The sequence below is a fragment of the Eucalyptus grandis genome, chromosome 7, assembly GCF_016545825.1.
Source record: "Eucalyptus grandis isolate ANBG69807.140 chromosome 7, ASM1654582v1, whole genome shotgun sequence".
NCBI classification, from domain to species: Eukaryota; Viridiplantae; Streptophyta; class Magnoliopsida; order Myrtales; family Myrtaceae; genus Eucalyptus; species Eucalyptus grandis.
The window spans coordinates 39,832,619-39,854,098 of record NC_052618.1 but is presented as its reverse complement, the minus strand read 5'-3'; the positions used below and the strand labels follow the sequence as shown (position 1 = coordinate 39,854,098).

Sequence of the window (21,480 nt, the reverse complement as noted above, 5' to 3'; positions counted from 1 at the left end):
AGGCCCGTCGGAGCTCGCTTTCCTCTATTTCTCAGTTTTTTTTTTTTTTTTCATTTCGATTCAATTCTAAGCGCTGAAACTTGATGTTCTTGCTTGCGTCAGCGGTGTAATGCCTGAACCACCCCTGATACGAACTGCGCTATTCACTCTAGAGCTCAACTCTAGTGATGATATTGACTCTGGATCTGTGTTTTCTTCTTTGCCGAGCTTTCACCTTTGATTCTCTTGGAATTTCAAGATCGTCACTAGAGTCGTCTGGTCTCTTCAGATTGTCGAACATCTCGTGGATTGGCGTTTCTCGGTTTTGCTGTTTTCGAGGCACTCGCAGCTCGTTCAACTCTCCTTCACTAGCTTTGATCGGCCGCCTGGTTAGTTGAACAATCGATTGGGATCGATAAAAGATCGCTCCTCGCTAAGGTAAAAAAGCTACCTTTTCGTGATATAGAAACCGAGAGCTTTGTTGTTGCTAGCTTGCAAATTGTTCATGTCCGAGACTATATTGATGACTTAGATTCAGTCTTGCTGATCTCGTACCGTTTGGGTTGTGATTCTCACTATCTAATTGCTACATTGTGCCTTTTAATCGAATGGTGAAAAGCCTGAGCCGTTCTAGTGTAAATATAACTCTGAATCTGACTGAGATCATCTTGTCTGCTTGAATGATTGATTGTGCCAGTTGTATAGGTTGAGTAAATCTAATTGATATTCACTTTTGACCCGAAGGTCTCAATCTTGATAAGCTTCCAGTACTCTGCAATAAGCTCGACTCTGTGAAATTAGCTAAAAATGTTGTGCTGTATTGTAAATGCTTGTTGATGGTCACTCCTGCGTTCATGAAGGGTTGACTAAGTAGACTTAGTACATTGGAGTGCAGATCACATCTAACGTACATATCTCTTCTGATACTGGATCATGTCTTTCTGTGTGAGTGAATATGAATACGTGTTTAGTGGATATAAAATGTAATGCAAATGTGTGTTTGCTTTCATACTGGAATGTGGTTGTTGCCTGCTGGTCATGTGTTATCTAATGATGCTGAGGTATTACTTGGAGTTCGTGCACATATATTCTTGCTGGTGCTAGATTAATTTATGTTCAATTGAAGCTTCGTTAAACACTCGGTTCAATGGGCAAATGTAGAAAATGGAGACTGTCGATGAGTAGGTTGATGATGCATTTCCACTGAAGATGAGTGTATGGGCTTGGGCTGTTAGAAGGTTGTTGGCTGTTGGTCGTTACCCGTTGAGAGGAGACTTGATGGATTTGTGTAATTTCAGGATTACTTTGGTTGTTTATGATGGTATATACGCATATAGATGATCCTTCGCCATTTTTATATAGTTTAGTGTCATTTTTCTTGCATAAATAGGGTCATATGCTGTGCAAATCTCATGGCTGGCAAGCTTTAGTCTTCTTTTCAGTCACATAATGGCCATGACCCTCAGTTGGTTCCTTTATGTCATCGAGTCATTTCATATTTGCATATTTTCTCTTTACATGTCATTTGGAGGTTACTCACTAACTCAAGTGTTGACACATAGATTCATGTATTAAATTTCATTATTATTCATTAGCAAAATTTCTTTTTTCATAATTTTCTGAAATTCAAATGATGTTTAAAATTTCGGCACTTGCTTTCTTTTAAACGCAAACTGACATGATCTTATACTTCGATCCATTAAGTGTGCCATGCATGCAATCTGACCATCCTTGTGGTGAAAATGTGGTTTTTACAAGTTTCTAGGGATGTTTATTATGCAACTCTTTTGACCCCTTCCTACGATTCTTTTATTCCAACCCCACTTAGCAGGGAAACGGACGGATATACTTCCTCTAAATAATTGACTTCTTAGAATCTTGTACTGTCTAATGAGGAAGGCAGGATGGATTGTAGGATTGCAGCTTAATATTTTTGTTTGAGCTGCATCTTTTAGAAGCAGATTTACCTCTAAATTGTGGTGAAATGGTGGCTCTGCTGTTTTGGGTAACGATAGCATACCGGTATGAATAAGAAAAGAGGTAAAATAATAAAATTTACCTTTAGAAGCACATAAAGGTGGGGTCGTTTGGGGGAGCTTGTCATTGTTTATATGCGTGTCATTGTTTATTCTTCTTTATTATAAAAAAAAAAAGGAAGCTTTGTCTTGAAGCAGGGGTCCAGTAAAAAAATGGCAACTGGGAGCCTTCTACTATCTCAGCCGCTTCACCTCCTTCATCTCCTCCTCCTCGCCTTTGTGCTCCCGAAGACCATCTCCGTGGCCCCCGATGACGATAGCACAGCTTCTTATTATGTACCTCCTTATGAACGTAAGACCCACCCCCACCAGCAAAGAAAAAACAAAAAAGAAAAAAAGTTTCTCCATTTTTAAAATGAAAAGAACATGCTGTGTTAACTTTCCGTTTTCTTGCCATTGATATAGGGACGGAGTGCTACGGTGAGGGCTCATCCCAGTTCCCTGAGAGTAACTTCTTCGCGGCTGTCGGTGACAAACTCTGGGACCTGGGGTCAGCGTGCGGCAGGGAGTACGAAGTGCGGTGCATCAGCGAGGCGGAGTCTGGCCCTGGACCCTGCAAACCCGGCTCCGACACCATCCGGGTCAAGGTCGTCGACTACGCCCTCTCGGTTAGCTCCTCCGCCGCCGCCCCCAAGCAGTCCGTAACTGGCGCTGATTTGGGCTGTCTCAGATCGCTTTTGTAGCCATTGCCAATCCGTCCGTCGATTCCATCAATGTGGAGTTTAAGGAGCAAGGAAATCTATTTCTTCTGCTTCTTTTCGTTTAGAATCCCATTTCCATTGAATTTTCCCGATGTAACAGCAGTGAGAATAGATTTTTTTAATATCATCTTTTGTATGCGAAACGTGCAGGGTCTGATTTTTGGTGATGGCTCAAGGCTTGAGACAGAGAAGCGAAAGGAAATCAACAGATGATAATGATATCAAATAAATTCAGACATGGTTTATCTGGAATGCTGGTTGGTTGTGTTGCTTTTTCGTTTTTTCAAATGTTTGGTGTTTTCAAATTTAAGAGGATGAACTCGGCCGGTCTCTTGAGGGTTGAGGGGAAAGATCGGAGGATACATCGGCCGCACTTGATCCTTGCAAAGATGTTCACTCTGTCGCTGGTTTTAAGTTTCTACAAGAGGGAAGCCGTACCTGATCCGCTTTGCCCCCCATGTCTCCAAATGCCCAAAACAGCAGTAACATTTACTTCTCCTCTGCCCTTGGACGAAAGGGGTTTGGTCTGAGCAGAGGCTCCAGCGAATGGTTCAATTGCTGTTTGAATCGAAGAATCTCTTACCGACAGAAGAAGAGCTTGCTGGAATCCTACGGTCAATCTGGAATGCCCCAAATGCCTATATTTTTCGATCAAGACAGCCGCAAGCTACCATGGTCGTAGATGAAGCTTGTTCAGCGCAAAAAAATCGACTTTAGGTGTGGAACCCAGAGGCAGAATCGAAAATTGAGAGAGATGGACTCAACTTGTGAAATGGCTCCCACCAGCGTATGGAGTGTTGAAATTCATCTCGGATGGCTCGTGGGTGGAAGGGACGATAGATGGAGCTGTTGCTGGAATGTGCCAAAAAAACCTCAACCAAAGTCTAATCATACCAAATCAATCCAACCCCACCTTTACAAATCAAACCCAACACCTCGATCACTTCGCCTGAACTTCTGCACCCTTTCTTTTCCATATATATATATTTCTTTTTAATTTTTTTTTTTTTTTTCTTTTTAATTTCTCTCTCCTCTCTTGAACTTCTTCGGTTCTTCCTGATGTATTCTCCGCACGCCCGAAGTCAATTTTGGTTTTCTATTTCTCTAATTTTCACTTTTTCTGCATTTTTCCTATTTTATTCTTTTTCTTTTATTCTATTGTTCTTTTTCTCTTCTTCTCTACGCCTGTCTTCTTCCTCGACGACTCCCCTCTCCTCACCGAACGCTCTCCTGCAGCTCCGCTGCGCGAACCAGCACCACCACTACGACGAGCCCTCACCGGCCTTTGAGGCACCGGATCCACCGTCCGGCGTCGGTCGTTCGGTCCGACCGGCACCGGTCACCGTAGGCCACTAGATGGCCGGCGGTTTCTAGTATCACCGGTGAACACGGTAAACAAGAACACAAAGAAAACAGGCGTTGCTCTCAGCCAAGCCAAACCAATCAGTTTGTTTCATCGCATATCCCACTTTTACATTAAAATTACACACTCAAGCATATGGAATACCGATTTTGCCGATGGAATGTCTTAAGTGCTACTAAAGTTACTGTTTTGCTAATCTTGCAGTTAAAGGCCTTCAAAGACAGATGGACAAAGTACAGGTTTTCTCCTGACAATAAAATGTTATTTATCTTCTCTAATTTACAAGTCCAAATTTTGTCAGTGTTATTTTCTGATATCTTTTTGTTGGATTTGTCAGACTCAAGTGGCAGCAGTGGTAATCATGGCATGCAACCGCGCTGATTATTTTGAGAGGACCATTAAGTCTGTCTTGAAGTATGGCAGATCTGTTCTTTTAAGTCTTTTTTGTTTTATGACAACTCAAGACACTTTGTACTGATCAGTTCTCCTATTATTGGATTCTTGTCATTTTCCAGACATCAGAATGCTGTTGCTTCAAAGTACCCACTTTTTGTATCCCAGGTAGTATACCCTCAGTTCCTGTTCTAGCAATACAAATCTAGCTTTCCTTTATTGCTGGGCTAGCTTTCCCCCCGTCCCCCCTCTCCTTTAATGTTTTTGTCCTGAGATATTTGTATTTGACCACAAAATTGTTTCTGTAGGACGGGTCTGATCCACAAGTTAGAAAGAAGGCCTTGAGTTATGATCAGTTAACCTACATGCAGGTAAGCCGCTGAGGTCTTTCACGTAACAAGTTTCACTCAATTGTTTCTTTATTATCTGAAAATCATGAAATGGAAAAGGGAGCTTTTTGTCGTTTGACTATGTCTAGATGAAAGTTGTAATCCTGACCTAGGTTCTTTTGCAGAGATTTTAGTACTTACCTGTATATCTGAAAAATAACTGGAGTTCATTGCAGCATTTGGATTCTAAGCCGGTGCAAACTGAAAGGCCTGGGGAGTTGATTGCATACTATAAAATTGCAAGTAAGATCGATTTCTTTTGCTATTGCTATGATAGGTTTTTGTCAATCTCATGTGTGTTCATGTCAGGTCATTACAAATGGGCTTTGGATGAATTATTCTACAAACATAAATTCAGTCGAGTAATCATACTTGAAGGTGAAATATATCGTTTTATGCTGGATTGCTTTCACAACATCTAAAATGAAGTGCCTATTCACAATCTTTCACCTGAATGCAGATGATATGGAGATTGCACCTGACTTTTTTGATTATTTTGAGGCTGCAGCTGCTCTCATGGAAAAGGATAAGTATGAAATCTGAAAGTATGAAATCTGAAAATGCCTAAGCTACAATTGGATATTTAAATTAAAACATATAATAACGAACTGTTAGAAAATACCTCGAATCTAAAAATTAAAAAAATTAGGCTTTGGCTTGAATTGTAAGTTCCGTGGAGGAAAAAGCACATTATGAACTTTACTGCAATTTTCCTTGTTCAAAAAAAAAAAAAAAACTTTACTGCAATTTTCCATCTCAAACTATGGCAGGACCATTATGGCTGTTTCCTCATGGAATGACAATGGGCTAAAGCAATTCGTGCATGATCCAGGCAAATTCTCATAAACTCTGCCTTTTTAGTTTCCCACCATGAAATAAGAAATGAGGTCTATACCCCAAACAAAAAGGGTCTTTTGCAGTCCATGATTCTGAGTGTTATATCTTCATGCCTGTGCATAATCTAATTTCTCTTCTTTTCTGAATGTGCTCGAAAGCCTTGGAATTTTACTTGGGATAAATGGATGATGACCTTTACATAAGTGGCAAAGTTAAGTACTTGCTCACTGCGTGCCACATGTGAAAAAATCATTTGAAGATGCAGCTGAAGTTAAATGGCGGGGGAATGTTTTTATTGTTTTGGTTGTTATTTCACCATGGATTCAAGTTTGAAGCTTCATTTATTCATCTTCACAGCCTTATCAACCTTTTCGTAACAAAGATATGTGTTTCCTTCTCCACATCTCTCTTTTCTTGTAATCTCTTAATACATTTTGCAGAAATCCTTTACCGATCTGATTTCTTTCCTGGACTTGGATGGATGTTGAACAAATCTACATGGAATGAATTATCCCCAAAGTGGCCTAAGGCATATCCTTATGGGTTTGATATTTGTCGGTTTTAGATCACATATGTTTATTGTTTATGTGTCTCCCTAAATTTTCTTTGACGACACTTTACTTACTGGGACGACTGGTTAAGGCTACAAGAAAACCACAAAGGTCGTCAATTTATTCGGCCAGAAGTGTGCAGAACTTATAATTTTGGTGAGCATGTAAGTGGATTTTGTACACATGTACTCTGATTTATGGTCATTTCGGTTTTGTACAGTTACTTTACAAGTTTTGCCAGTATCACCTAGTATGTAAATTAATTTTTGAGTATTCACAGCTGTGCTCATGGTAGAGGGTGTATAATGGTTTTGCGGCGAATGTCACGTCATGTACCTGCTGGGTTACTTTAATATGAATTCAGCAGTTGTATGTTGGGTGGCTTGGGGTGATATGGGAGATGATAGCGCACGTCATCTACAACTTTGGCATTGCAAAGAATTTGAATTGACTACTGACTCCTTATATGTTTGCATGTCCATCGTCTGAGAAGTTGATACCATGAATGCTTATGACAATTCTGATATTCTCTCAGGGGTCTAGTTTGGGGCAATTTTTCAGACAGTATCTCGAGCCAATCAAATTGAATGATGTCCAGGTAATTAATATACTACATATTGAGCAAATTTGTTGTATTTGTGATTGACCTTGTGTTATCTTTCGTTTATGAAGGTTGACTGGAAATCCAAGGACTTGAGTTACCTGATGGAGGTAGCTGTTGTGATTTGATTCCTGGAAGTGTCTATGCCTTTTATTATTCTCCAACTAATGATGTGTCTTCAACTTTTCTCAGGACGAGTATATTAGGCATTTTGCTGCAATTCTGAAAAATGCTAAACCTATTTATGGAGCTGATGCTGTTCTGAAGGCCTCTAATGTACAAGGTGATGTGCGTGTTCAATATAAAGACCAGCCAGATTTTGAACGCATTGCCCGGCAATTTGGTGTCTTTCAGGAATGGAAGGTTAGCGTATTTCTTGATGGGATTTCTTTTAAGTTTAGTCTGAGGTTTCTTAGGTTTATGTGGCTAATAGCACCAACAAGGTATCCTTTCTCTGCATATTGAACGGATATTCTAGGATGCGTATTAAAATTCAATATGAACCTTTAGTTCAGTGCATGTGGATTCCATGATTGGGTCTTCGATAGACCTTTATCCAACTAATTAATTGAAATAATAAATATATCCAGTGGATTAATCTACAAATGCAGTCAGTACTTGTTTGTTACCTGGTTCTATGGGATGTAGACACTTGGAGATTCTGCTGCACGACCTTTAGCAACCCAAAAATTCACTTTTTGTTCTTTTATTCCTGAAATGAGCATGTTTCTACGCCCTGCATTGTCCTTGCTAGTTTTAATGTTTCGTGGAATACTCTCTTTCTCTCACTCGCACAAAAGTTATGATGCTTTCTCCCATGTTCCAGGATGGTGTACCAAGGACAGCATATAAAGGAGTAGTTGTCTTCCGGTGTCCACCACCAAGACGTGTGTTTCTAGTGGGTCTGAAATCTTTTGAGCTGCTTGGGATCAAAGGTGTTTGATGCTTTGAGGTCAGGTTTCATGGCGCTGGTAAATCATGGTGCCAGAATTTCGGCTTCCTCTTTCCTCCCCAACCCCTAGTGTAACTGGTACATTATTAAAGGAATCGATTGGGCATCACAATCAGAGCTTAAGATTGCAAATTCAGGTCATCAGCCAGGTTTAACCCACTGCTGCTTGCTGATGAACACAAGTGTAGAGGTCGGAGGATTCCATTAGGGATTCTGATTTAGGAGGGAGAGGGAGGATTCTTCTAAACGACAGTGTCCAGTCTATACCCATTGAACGGCCGAACCAAAGCTTCATTATAAGAGTTTGCCATAGGTCATACTAGCAACTTAATAGCAGGTAAGCTGACAACTTTTTTTGCTCCCAAAGGTGGTTTTCTTCTGTCTAGATCGCCCCAAAAAAGGTGTGCTTTTCTTCTGTTGTACTAAGGAACATATATGTTTTTTCTCGCCATTTTCCCCTCGTGTTTTCATTTCTCTTTCTCCCCTGTTTGGTTGGGTAGGAGCAGGCAGGACTAATATGTAGGAGAACCTCTGTATACAAACATGTCGTATCGAATGCTGCCAGAGGAACTTCTAGTTAAATCTTGTGTTGTGGATGTGACTTGTGATGGTGTATGTTTTCTCCTATTACGGAAGTATATATTAAAGCGTTAACTGATTTACTAATATGAACACATATACTTCATAATCGTTACTCCGCCTCCACTTCCTATTTCCTCTGGTCACCGGACTGCCATTGGCGACCACCGCCATCACACCGGTCATTGACTCCAAGCCATTCCAGGCCGATGGCCACAGTCAGTCCACCATTGAAAGCACAATGAATAGAATTAAAAGAACGCAAAGCTCGGGAAAACTCTCAGGCAATCTCATTATGCATCAAAATCAAACTCAATACCTAACAAAACAACAGGCCTTGCACAAATCACATCAAAACGTGCCTTTGGATTGAACAAAAACTGGGGTCATCTTTTCATCACATCTTGCACACGTTTTGTTGAACAAGTTGTACCTTCCATGATTCATAGCTAAACATAATGAGACTCGACACAAATTTTTCGACACAATATTTTTCGCATTCAAAATGTCAAAACTTGAATAGAGCAGATTCCAAACTTGACAAAGCACAAGCTGTTTCGGTCCCTTTTTTTCTTTTTTATTTTTGGTGTATATGGGGAACCTAGCATACTCTAAATTGTTAATTTCTTTAGATGAGTGGCGCCTTTTTCGAAAAAAAAAAATAAAAATAATAAATAAATAAATTAAATAATTTATATATCTATATATAGTGGATCAGCCAAAAAAGCATGATTCGTCCATCAACTGAGCGCGGGCCCCAATCCGCGCAGCCGGAAGGAGACGTGCGTCTGCGTGAGCACACGCTGACCTCGTCTTTTTGGCGGATTCCCCGATTCCATGATATCATCTTTTTGTATCCACTTCGCCACGCGCCACCCCCTCCCTTCTCTTTCACCGGCCTTTTTCCCACGGTCGCGACGCGGTGCCTCCCCACTTCTCCACCGCCTCTGCCGGCTCCCGCCTCCGCCTCCGTGCGGCTCCGTCGCTCCATCGCCCCGGTCTCCCGCCGCCGCCTCCCGCCCGCCGTCTCCGGCCGCCGTAGGCCTTCGCATTCTCAGCGGCCGATCGCCGTAGATAGAGCACGCAGCCGGAGCAGGGGCGCGCACGCGAGCGAGAGAACGCGCGGACACCCGCCCGCAGCTCCATCTTTCGCGATTCGAGGCGTAGTGGCTCTCCGGTTCTCCCCTCGAGATCGAGCTCCATCGCCGTCGACCGGGAGCAGGGGACTTCGCCATCATCGAGCAGGCCGGACGGAGTTCGCTTTCCTCCATTTCTCAGGTTCTTTGATTTCGATTCAATTCTAAGCGCTGATTCTCGAGATGTTCTTGCTTGCGTCACCTGCGTATGCCTAAACCACCTCTGATACGATTGGCGCCTTTTACTCAAGAGCTCGACTCTAGCGACGCTATCGACTCTGGATCTGTTTTTTCTTCTTGGCCGAGTTTTTTACCTTCGATTCTCTTGGAATTTCAAGATTGTCACTGGAGTCGTCTGGTCTCTTCAGATTGTCGAACATCTCGGTGGATTGGCGATTCTCGGTTTTGCTGCTTTCCAGGCACTCGCAGCTCGTTCAATTCTGCTTCGCCCGCTTTGATCGGCAGTCTGGTTCGTTGAACACTCGATTGTGACTGATAATCGATCGCTCCTCGCTAAGGTAAAAGCTCTCTGTTCCTTTTTAAGTTTACGCGTGTGATATAGAAACCGGGAGCTTTGTTGTTGCTAGCTTGAAAATTGTTCACGTCTGAGACTATATTGATGACTTAGATTCAGTCTTATTGATCTCGTACTGTTTGGGTTGTGATTCTCACTATCTAATTGCTACATTGTGCCTTTTAATAGAATGGTGAAATGCCTGAGCTGTTCTAGTATAAATATAACTCTGAATCTGAGTAAGATCATCTTGTCTGCTTGCATGATTGATTGTGCCAGTTGTATAGGTTGAGTAAATCTAATTGATATTCACCTTTCGAGTCCATTCCCAAAGGTCTCAGTCTAGATAAGCTTCCGGTATTCTAAGGTGATAAGCTCGACTCTGTGAAATTAGCTAAAAATGTTGATGTGCTGAATTGTAAATGCTTGTTGATGGTCGCTTCTGCGTTCATGAAGGGTAGACTGATCAGTATTAGTGCGGATCACATCTACTATACATATTTCTTCTGATACTGGATCATATCTTTCTCTGTGAGCGAATACAAATATGTGTTTAGTCAATATAAAATGCAATGCAAATTTGTGTTTGCTTTCATACTGGATTGTGGTTGTTGCATGCTGGTTATGTGTTATCTAATGATGCTGAGGTATATTACTTGGAGCTCTTGCACGAATATTCTTGTTGGTGCTAGATTAGTTTATGTTCAATTGAAGCTTCGTTAAACACTTGGTTCAATGGGTAAATGTAGAAAATGGAGACTGTCGATAAGTAGGATGATGATGCATTTCCACTGAGGATGAGTGTATGGGCTTGGGCTGTTGGAAGGTTGTTGGCTGTTGGTTGTTACTTGCTGAGAGGAGACTTGATGGATTTGTGTAGTTTCGGGATTACTTTGGTTGTTTATGATGGTATATACGCATATAGTCGATCCTTCGCCATGTTTATATAGTTTAGTGTCATTTTTCATGCATAAATAGGATCATATGCTGTGCAAATCTCATGGCCGGCAAGCATTAGTCTTCTTTTCAGTCACATAATGGCCATGACCCTCAGTTGGTTCCTTTATGTCATCGAGTCATTTCTATTTGCATATTTTCTCTTTACATGTCATTTGGAGGTTACTCACTAACTCAAGTGTTGACACTTAGATTCACGTATTAAATTTCATTATTTTTCATTAGCAAAATTTCTTTTTCATGATTTTCTGAAATTCAAATGATGTTTAAAATTTTGGCACTTTCTTTTAAACGCAAACTGACATGATCTTATTCTTCGATCCATTAAGTGTGCTATGCATGCAATATGACCATCCTTGTGGTGAAAATGTGGTTTTTACAAGTTTCTAGGGATGTTTATTCTGCAACTCTTTTGACCCCTTCCTACGATTCTTTTATTCCAACCCCACTTAGCAGAGAAACGGACGGATATACTTCCTCTAAATAATTGACTTCTTAGAATCTTGTACTGTCTAATGAAGAAGGATGGATTGTAGGATTGCTGCTTATATTTTTTGTTTGAGCTGCATCTTTTAGAAGTAGATTTACCTTTAAATTGTGGTGAAATGGTGGCTCTGCTGTTTTGGGTAACGATAGCATACCAGTATGAATAAGAAAAGAGGTAAAATTTACCTTTAGAAGCACATAAAGGTGGGGTCGTTTGGGGGATGCGTGTCATTGTTTATCCTTCTTTATTATAAAAAAAAAAGGAAGCTTTGTCTTGAAGCAGGGGTCCAGTAAAAAAATGGCAACTGGGAGCCTTCTACTATCACAGCCGCTTCACCTCCTTCATCTCCTCCTCTTCCTCCTCCTCCTCCTCGCCTTTATGCTCCCGAAGACCATCTCCGTGGCCACCGGTGACGACGGCACAGCTTCATATTATGTACCTCCTTATGAACGTAAGTCCCACCCCCACGAACAAAGAAAAAACAAAAAAGAAAAAAAAGTTTCTCCCTTTTTAAGATGAAAAGAACTTGCTATGTTAACTTTCCGTTTTCTTGCCATTGGTATAGGGACGGAGTGCTACGGCGAGGGCTCATCGCAGTTCCCTGAGAGTAATTTCTTCGCGGCTGTGGGTGACAATCTCTGGGACCTGGGGGCAGCGTGCGGCAGGGAGTACGAAGTGCGGTGCATCAGCAAGGCGCAGTCTGGCCCTGGACCCTGCAAACCCGGCTCCGACACCATCCGGGTCAAGGTCGTCGATTACGCCCTCTCGGTTAGCTCCTCCGCCGCCTCCCCCAAGCAGTCCGTAACTGGCGCTGATTTGGTCCTGTCTCAGATCGCTTTTGAAGCCATTGCCAATCCGTCCGTCGATTCCATCACCGTGGAGTTGAAGGAGTAAGGAAATCCATTTCTTCTGCTTCTTTTCGTTTAGAATCCCATTTCCATTGAATTTTTCCCGATGTAACAGCAGTGATAAGAGGGACACCCCTGACTCCGATGGTAGAATATATTTTAATATCATCTTTTGTATGCGAAACGTGCAGGGTCTGATTTTTGGTGATGGCTCAAGGCTTGAGACAGAGAGGCGAAAGGAAATCAACAGATGATAATGATATCAAATAAATTCAGACATGGTTTATCTGGAATGCTGGTTGGTTGTGTTGCTTTTTCGTTTTTTCAAATGTTTGGTGTTTTCAAATTTAAGAGGATGGACTCGGCCGGTCTCTTGAGGGTTGAGGGGAAAGACCGGAGGCTACATCGGCCGCGCTTGATCCTTGCAAATATGTTCACTCTGTCGCTGGTTTTAAGTTTCTACAAGAGGGAAGCCGTACCTGATCCGCTTTGCCCCCCATGTCGCCAAATGCCCAAAACAGCAGTAACATTTACTTCTCCTCTGCCCTTGGACGAAAGGGGTTTGGTCTGATCAGAGGCTCCAGCGAATGGTTCAATTGCTGTTTGAATCGAAGAGTCTCTTACCGACAAAAGAAGAGCTTGCTGGAATCCTATGGTCAATCTGGAATGCCCGAAATGCCTATATTTTTCGATCAAGACAGCCGCAAGCCACCATGGTCGTATGGAGTGTTGAAATTGATCTCGGATGGCTCGTGGGTGGAAGGGACGATGGATGGAGCTGTTGCTGGAGTGTGTCGGTATTTGAATGGTGTTGTAGCGGACTGTTTCGTCAAATCGGGTTGAGCTTCATCGGTAATTGAAGATGAAACCCTGGCTTTGCAACAAACACTTGAAAGGGTAAAGACTCTTTGATCTACACACAGAAACTGATTTGCAGGTTGTTGGGGAGAGTGATAACTCATCACTCGTGCGCTACGTGATGGGATCTGAGCAGAGCCCATGGGCCATCCGACCTTGGATTGAAGATTGCAGATTTTGGCTAGGCCAACTTAGAGGTGTCCGACTAGCCCATCTTCTCAGAGACGCGAGTCAAGTCGTGGACTGGATCGTGAAGGCTCATCGCAAGAAAATTCTCCATGTAGTTGGCTTGCGAACCCTCTGAATGCTCTTTTATTTTTATTATGGTCGGATGTTGCACAAACTTTGCTTTATTGTCTAATGAATTGCATATCTTTTTCGACCAAAAAAAAAAAGTTTCCGGAAGACGCTGCCAAAAACCACAAATTATAGCGCCGCCCCAAATTTGTACACGTGGTATTTTTCTCTCTATTCCGATTCCATCAACGCATATCGTTAAAAATTTTACGTGGCGGCTGAGTGGACGGAGGAATGTAATCGGTGCTAACATGGCACCCGCCTGGATTACGTGAAAGAGAAATTGTTTCCCTTGGATACAAATGAAATGGTGCCGTGCTCTTCATCTCTCTCGTTTTGGGTTTATGGTTCTTCCTTGAACTCGGGTTCTCTCCATCTCTCTCGGTTGCTCCACTACAAGAAGACAAAATATTGATTGTTCCACGCGAAGTGGCTCAATTCATGGCTAAAATCTGTCACTTCCTGCTCAATTCGTGGCTGAACTCTCTATGCTGTGATTTACGATTTGGGGTCTAGGGTTCTTCGTTGAATCCTCGAATCCTCGATTGCTTTACACTGGGGTGAGCATGGTCTGAATTGGGCCGGTCCACCTCATAACCCTAAGATTAACATACATAGTGCTAGTTCTTAATTTTTGAGACTAAGGACCGACCTTATTGAGCTTGGGACCAGGGTCAATCCGGGACTAATCGATAATTTTTTATTTTATTTTTTCTATTCCTTGAAAAAGTGATTGAGGATCGGATTGACCTAATAGGGACCAAAGTCAATCTAAGAACAACCAATAATTTTTTATTTTATTTTTTGTACTCTTTGAAAAAACGATTGAGGACCAGACCAATCCAATGGGTTTAGTTCGGTTCCAGGGTCAACCCGGGACTAATCAATAATTTTTATTTTTATTTTTTGTACTCCTTGAAAATGTAATTGAGGACCGAACCAACCCAATGGATTTAATGATAAGCAAGGTCAACTAAGAAAGGCAAGCGGTGAGAGTCTAATGGAGTGAGCGTTGAATAGAGTGAGCATCGAGTGTCAAGCGGGGAGCAACAAGCCAAGCGGGTATCGAGCGGTGAGTAGCATGAGTGACCTAAAGTGAGTGAGATGAGTGTCGAGTGATGAGCAAAGAAATTGTTTATTTTGATTTTGGCAAATTGAAGACTAAGATAACAAATAAGACAGAAGAGAACGAGTACTAGAGGAGGATGTCGTAAGGAGCTATTTATACCATTTTGGACGTCATGAGGACTCCTCACAAAAACATTTTCCTCATTTGTAAATTATGACTACTTTTACATTAAAAATCTAAGTTATTAAAGAATAATGTAAAATTACTTAAACTCCTCATTAAAGAACTATTTAATGTTGTTGACATCGTTTATTTTAAGGTTTTCTCTATATAAAAAAATTATAAATAATTTATTAAATATATAATATATATAAAGTCAAGATTGGTATGGGTTGGATCGACCTTAAACTTCTAAGACTAAGGACTAACCCACACAGTGCTGGTTCATGAATTTTAGGATTAAGGACCGACTCAGTCTCCCTAGAAACTGGACTAGGACCGATAGGGTTGGGCTGGTCCAGGGCCGGTCTAGGGTTGACCCTGAACCAATGCTCACCCCTACTTCACAAGAAGGAGCTTGATTCGGTTATTTAAGGCAACCTTGGATTTGGAACAATCTGAACTTGTAATTACTCACTAAGTTGAATTAAAGCTCCATTTGGATAGATCTTGGTAAAAAAATCACTTATACCCAGTAAATGTCATGTCAACTCCGTTTACCTTTTATGGTCCAAATAAGTAGCTACGTAGAATTTTTAGCGACGGTAACAAATCGTGACAAATATAGATGTATCATAATATTTTTGATTACATAAACTAAAATTTTGAATTAATTTATTGGGGATATAATTTGAGATTTTTTGTTACCTTTTCCAAGCGAGTTGTTTTTTGGCATCTCTCTTCTCTGTTCCTTTTCGGTCAAAGATGCTCCTGTTCTGGATGGTTAAGCCAATGACAATGCTCCACGTCGTCATTCTTGTTGGGAGAGAAAATATTGCAAACATTAGTTGGGCCACATCATCCATGCACAAGTCCATTCAGAGAGCAACATGGCCCATCCGTATCAAGAGTATTCGGCCCAAGATTATCTCAATCTCCGTGGCCGATGGCAGCAATTTTGCTTCAAGACCTGCTTAGGAGCATAGATAATTCTTAAAAGATGAACTTTTCCACGGACTCTGCACATATGAAGTCTCTATGGTCCCTAGTAAAATCCGTAGTTCTTCCAGAACCCGTATAAGCCTGAAATGAAGTATACAATCGCAGCTAAAAACACAAGAGGGGTCGCATTAGCTCAACATCAAAGTGCTCCAATCTCGGAAACTATAGGTGTGTTTGATAACGTTTCTGTTCAAAAATTATTTCAGAAGCAGAAGAAGAAAAAACTATTTTTGTTCCGGAGAATAACTTTTGAATAGAAGAACGCATTTGGTAAATTTGTTCATGAAATAAAAAAGAACAGAAACACGTTTAGTAAACTTGTATAATTTTTTTGTTTCTTTTTAATTTTTAATATATATATTTTTATTTTTTTTTCATTTTTTTTTTTTCCTTTTGGCCAATTGCCGGCTTGCCAACGAGGGCCGGTGGCCTCACCTAGCCACGGCGAGGCTCATTGGGCCCCGGTGAGGCTTAGCCTCGCCATGGCTGGGCAAGGCTCGGCCTCACCTTGGCTGGGCGAGCTCGAGCTCGCCTAGATCTAGCGAAGCCAAGCTTGCCCAACCTGCCGAGGGCTAGCGACGCTTTGGCGAGGCCGCTAGCCCTTGACGGCCGATTGCCGACTATGGCCGAGGCCGGCGATCGGCCAAAGAAAATAGGAGAAAGAAAAATTATTTTTTAGAAGTGTTTTAGGAACAAGAAATAAGTTTTTTGTTTCTTATTTTTGTTCCAAATTTGTTCTCGAAACAAAAAAATAGATTTTGAACAAAAATGCAAACAATGCGTTTGTTCTTTTTTTTGTTCTCAGAACAAAAAAAAAAAAAAAAACAGAAATTGTGTTCATGACCAGAGAAAAGAACACAAACAGGGCCTATTATGAAAACCCTGGTCTCTCTTCTTCCCACATAAAAGAACCAATTGCAACATAGATCCCCACCAAATTGAAAAATGAAAAAAAAAATTGAAAGAAATCATTAACTTGCAACGAGAAAAATGGAACTGTGCAAGCAAAAAGGAGAGATTCCAAAATTAGGTATGAAAGGTTGTTGCTTTGTGAAAAAAAAAAAAATAGAGAAAACGAGAAGTAATCTCCACGAATTTAGCAAAACAAGGAAAAAAGAAATTTAAGGAAGACATACCCATTCTCTTTCGAGAACTTCGATGGTAATGTTGACCCGACCGGATCAAATTGATTGGTTTTGGGTGATTCCTGAAGTGCCTGTTCGATATACGGTTCATCAAATTAAAATCGGTGATTTTCAGTCCAATGATTTTTAGATTGCTTGGTCATTATATATTTAATTTTATTTCTCACATGCCCTAATCCTATCCTCTTTGCCAGTTTCCCGTTCGCCTCTCGCGGGCGCACGCCTCTCTGCTATCTCTCTCTCCTCTTTCGCAATGAGCCCCTAATCGCCTCTTGCGCCTCGGTCGATGTTCAATTCGCTCGACGCTCATCTCTCACGCCTCGCTCTTTCCTTCTCGCCTCTCGGCTCTCACGACTTTCAGACCAGCAGGCAAGTCGGAAGACGACTCTCAGAACTCTCGTGCCGGAAGGCTAGTCTCCTCGTCTGCCTCATTTCTTGCGAATAGTTCGTTTATCCTTTAAATTTTTTTGCGTCGTAGTCAAGTTTACAGTACATGAATGGTGGAGAGCCCGTTGATTTGGGGACATTTGTCCCTTCTCGAAACCGGCGAGTGAGTCGGAGGCGACGATATTGCAATCCAGATGAACGGCTATTTCACGGGTTCGGTTACATTGGACCGTCCAGAGATTGGACCGCCCATCCTCGATTTCAGAAATTGGGAATCGGTCCGACTTTCAGTTATTGGGTGGGACCGAATCACCCTTAGCATATACGATGAGAATGATCGTGCCATCGTTGCCATCGTCGTAGTCTGATGATTCTCACATGGGTTCGCCCGTCCTTGCCTTGCAGGATCCCAGGCGAGCTCTTCATTGTGTTTGCTCAATACTAGAGAGGCCATTCGCATGGATTGGTGTGAGGGTCGTGCAAACTCAATCGACGTGTTGTGCCCGAAGGCTCGTTGTTTTGGGTTTCTATAACTTGCACTTTCCTCTCCTTTTGATTGGGGAAAAAAAAATCCTTAATTTATTATATTATGTACTAATTCAACCTTAAACATTTTAATTTGATCAATCTAATCTTAAATCATTTAACATTTTATCAATTGAGTCCATTTAATACATTTTAGTCGAAAATTATTGACGTAAATTCTTATAAATCCATCCTCCAAAAAAATCCGTGCCAAGTATTATTTTCACCCAAGATTTTGCTACTTTTACATGGCATGGGTCTTTTAAGATCATTATATATGGCACAACTGACGTTAACATTAATAATTTTTATAATATTTTTTAAAAAATTGGATTTTAAAATATTTTTTATTATTTGAATATAAAAAAAATACACTTGACTTTATTCTTTTGTTCTTCTTTCAATTCCAATCCCCTAAGAACCGTTTTATTTTTATTTTTTGCTGAGTATAAATCGTGCGGCTCATGCACTTTGCTTTTCCCCAAATGTAAAACTCCTGAAATCTCCATAATGCTCAAGTATTGAAGCGTAGATTCTCATATTATTTGCCAATATTTTTCGTCAGCAATTTTATTTTTTATTTTTCATAATATTCTCTAATCCGGGTAATGGTTTACGTTTTGGCATTTGCTTCTTTTAAAGTAAGCGAACATGCTCTTACTCTTTCATCTGATACGTGTGCTATGCTCGTAATCTCACCATCTTTGTGGTGAATGGGGTTTTATTTACCCGTTTATACGATTATTTTTATTCCGGCCCCACTAAGTGGAGAAATGGTTAACACTGCAGCTGGGTAGGATTGTTGGTGTTAATTGGAAGATTTTTACAAGATGCATTTAAGCTTTTGGGGGAAGAAGTAGAAATTTATCATTACACTTATCACTGTAGTAAGATAGTAGTATCATTACAATATTTGAAACACTGATGATTTATATACTGTTTGAATGTGAAGTAGTATCATTACGATATCATTGAAAGAGAATGTTGTGTGCCTCTCAACTTACATGCTTTGGCAATTTGTACATGTCAAATAAGAAGAGCCATTGAAAGAGTCTACTTTAGGACGCCTTATAATGATGTGGTTGTTGTTTGTTTATAGGAAGAAAGTAATGACTTGAGGATGTTGGTGCGTGACACCAATGTTTTTCGCCCAAAAGTCAACCATGTATTTTGTAAAATTCAGGGATTGAATGTTGAACATCGACTTATGGCGAGGTGGCAACTTTTTTTTAACATCGGCCGATTATGTGACCCAACTCGACCCACAATTTGACATTGCGAATTTATATTATGTTTGTTTTGTGAAAAACATTTTCTGGTGTTTAGTTTGTTTAAGAAAATGAGTCAATGAAAACCATATGCTTTAATTCAGGAAAATGATTTATTCTTTGAAAAAGTAGAAAATATTTTTCAAAATATGATTAGGTATCGTATTTGGACACAAAATTCTACACTTGGATAGGGAAACCTTAATGTTGTTTCTTGCATCCCTAACAACCTAGGTCTATCAAGGCTGAGCTTGGAATCTCCGTACAAGGGCCCAAGTCCTTGGTGCCCACACCCGGTTCCATCAAGGTTGCATTTAAAGCCCTAGTGCTTGTGCCTAATGCCTTGACATGTGGGCCAGAGTCTACAAAGGCCGAATTTGGGATCCGGTACTCAAGTTAAAATCATTAACACCCAAGCTCGGGTCTATAAAGACTGTGCTTGCGTCCATCAAGACCAAGCTTGAAACTTCAATTCCTGTGCTTAGGTCCATTGAGGCTATGGCTAGGATTAGGTGTGCTATGACTTGATCCCAACGCTTGGGTTGGGGTTCACTGAGGTTGGACCCCGCATCCTAGTGCTCGAACCTAATTTCTCGATTACTCATGTGTAAGTTATTATTACTCAAATAGCGCATATCTATTTAAGAAAATAAAATCAGATTCGCTATGCCAAAGTTCATTTTTCGCGAAACATACCTCATGTTTATTGAATTAGGAACGAATTGTTTGAGAAGCAAAGTTAGTCCCATGGCCTCTCCTTGCCGCAATCATCAAGATCAACTTTGGCCGGCCACCAACGTCGCAATCCGAAGAGAAGCTTCCGCGATTCCTTTTGCTCATGCATTTACTCCCCTGGTTGGGAACACGAGAAACGACTATCTCATAATTGGGTGATGGTGGATTATGAAGTACTGACACTCTCCAGTCTGTGTTATGTGAGACGCTTCGACACGTGTCCAACATTCTCTGACACGTTTGAATACTCGATCAACATGTGTCGGAAAATCTAATACTTGGTTAATTTTATGGACACTCTCCAACACTCGAGTTAGAATTTTGACATACGAATTTCCAATACCTGGTCAACTTCCTTGACACTCTCCGACACTCGAATCGAAATTCTGACATACGAGTTTTCGACACGTGATTATGATATCGATGCCAATTTTAAAAATTCAATAAATAAGATGTCAATATATATATATATATATATATATATGTGAATAAAATGCGGTAATAAAAATAATAAATGGAGAAAAAAGAAAAATCTAATATTCTCTTTTGTTCTGCCTCCCACTTCCCGTAATACACAATTCACCTCTTAATTTTTTTTCTCTTCTTTCGACATATTTAACATGTGAGTCAAGAATATGGATTGTTTATTTTTTCTCCAAGTTTTATGAATTATTGAAATATAGTTGAATTTCTCAAATTGAAATAGTAAATGATATTAATAAATTGTGGATTAATATTTTTAGTGTATATTCATTCTAGACTTTTTAATTATTTTAATTGAAATTAATTTATTATGTATATATAAAAGGGTTAATATCCTGAAACCTCAAATTGGTACATGTGTAACAAATTTATCATAAACTATTTTTTTGACCATGAAAAACTTCAAACTAGTATATACGTGACAAATTTACCCTAATTGACCATAAAAAAATAATCCTAAATTAGTACATTTATGACAAATTTACCATAAACTAATTTATTCGACCTTAAAAATTTCAAACCGGTACATTTGTAACAAATATATCCTATGGTAAATTGGATTAATACCACAAAATATTACAAAAATTATAAAATGTGACAAATAGAGAGTAAAATCTCAAATTGGTATACCGGTCAATTGTCACGTCCAATTTAATATAATAATTTGATAATAAAATTTAACGAAAACTAACATAGGGTAAATTTATCATAAGTGTATCGATTTGGGGTAAATTTGTTAAAAGTATATTAGTTTATGATTTTTGATAATCAAAAAATTAGTTTGGGTTAAATTTATTTAATATATAATGTGTCATAATATGTGATAATTTTTTATTTTTAAAAAATGACGTGTCGTGTCATATTTAGTGTCGGTACTATTTAGATGGTAATGAAGCGAAATTAGACCGAGTCAAAGTTAGAAGTAAGCCAACATTCTTAACCGAAAGAAAATCCACTCTTTTCACGGTCGGATGTGTTGGTGGTCGCATTGCTGACTTTGAGCTCTGCGTGCGCATTACGCAAACTCCCTCCGGAGTTTCGCGCCCAAAAAAAGAGAGTTTTTTTTTTGGGGGCTGTACCTTTTTCTCTTGTCCAATCAGAAATTGCCACGTGTATGATGACGTGGGACGAAAAGCAAGTGAAAAGTTTTCACTGAAAACGATCGGACGCTCGCGGCAGGCTCTGTCGTCCCTTGCAGTCGGCTCGTGCTCGTCCCCGTCCACAGCCGC

The 21,480-nt window shown here is 40.3% G+C and overlaps 3 protein-coding genes across 12 annotated transcripts; all 3 read left to right on the top strand.

The window, feature by feature from the left end:
* The first annotated feature begins 54 nt into the window (after window positions 1-54).
* Window positions 55-3,026, top strand: LOC104428626 (EG45-like domain containing protein 2). Of its 4 annotated transcripts, none has more exons than XM_039317093.1 (4): window positions 55-417; window positions 2,154-2,307; window positions 2,421-2,623; window positions 2,867-3,026. In XM_039317093.1, exons 2-4 carry the CDS (start codon window positions 2,169-2,171, stop codon window positions 2,927-2,929), a joined length of 405 nt encoding a protein of 134 aa, XP_039173027.1. In that variant the 5' UTR covers window positions 55-417; window positions 2,154-2,168; the 3' UTR covers window positions 2,930-3,026. The 4 variants fall into 4 exon arrangements, with proteins under 4 accessions (XP_039173027.1, XP_039173025.1, XP_039173026.1 ...); XM_039317091.1 differs by having other exon boundaries at window positions 61-417; window positions 2,134-2,307; window positions 2,421-2,744; XM_039317092.1 differs by having other exon boundaries at window positions 62-417; window positions 2,151-2,307; window positions 2,421-2,744.
* Window positions 3,027-3,735: 709 nt separating this feature from the next.
* On the top strand, window positions 3,736-8,384 carry LOC104428625 (alpha-1,3-mannosyl-glycoprotein 2-beta-N-acetylglucosaminyltransferase). 6 transcript variants are annotated; one of them, XM_039317085.1, is made up of 15 exons: window positions 3,736-4,107; window positions 4,284-4,312; window positions 4,417-4,495; window positions 4,597-4,640; window positions 4,781-4,843; window positions 5,038-5,104; window positions 5,171-5,239; window positions 5,322-5,391; window positions 5,632-5,693; window positions 6,139-6,229; window positions 6,320-6,413; window positions 6,785-6,847; window positions 6,922-6,960; window positions 7,043-7,213; window positions 7,677-8,384. In XM_039317085.1, exons 2-15 carry the CDS (start codon window positions 4,304-4,306, stop codon window positions 7,791-7,793), a joined length of 1,038 nt encoding a protein of 345 aa, XP_039173019.1. In that variant the 5' UTR covers window positions 3,736-4,107; window positions 4,284-4,303; the 3' UTR covers window positions 7,794-8,384. The 6 variants fall into 6 exon arrangements, with proteins under 6 accessions (XP_039173019.1, XP_039173016.1, XP_039173017.1 ...); XM_039317082.1 differs by having other exon boundaries at window positions 4,284-4,318; XM_039317083.1 differs by having other exon boundaries at window positions 3,736-4,162.
* An 886-nt stretch (window positions 8,385-9,270) lies between these two features.
* LOC104415909 (EG45-like domain containing protein 2) lies at window positions 9,271-13,534 on the top strand. Of its 2 annotated transcripts, none has more exons than XM_039317087.1 (5): window positions 9,271-9,659; window positions 9,886-10,035; window positions 11,755-11,926; window positions 12,041-12,365; window positions 12,515-13,534. In XM_039317087.1, exons 3-5 carry the CDS (start codon window positions 11,773-11,775, stop codon window positions 12,519-12,521), a joined length of 486 nt encoding a protein of 161 aa, XP_039173021.1. In that variant the 5' UTR covers window positions 9,271-9,659; window positions 9,886-10,035; window positions 11,755-11,772; the 3' UTR covers window positions 12,522-13,534. The 2 variants fall into 2 exon arrangements, with proteins under 2 accessions (XP_039173021.1, XP_039173020.1); XM_039317086.1 differs by having other exon boundaries at window positions 9,273-9,659; window positions 11,758-11,926.
* The last annotated feature ends 7,946 nt before the right edge of the window (window positions 13,535-21,480 follow it).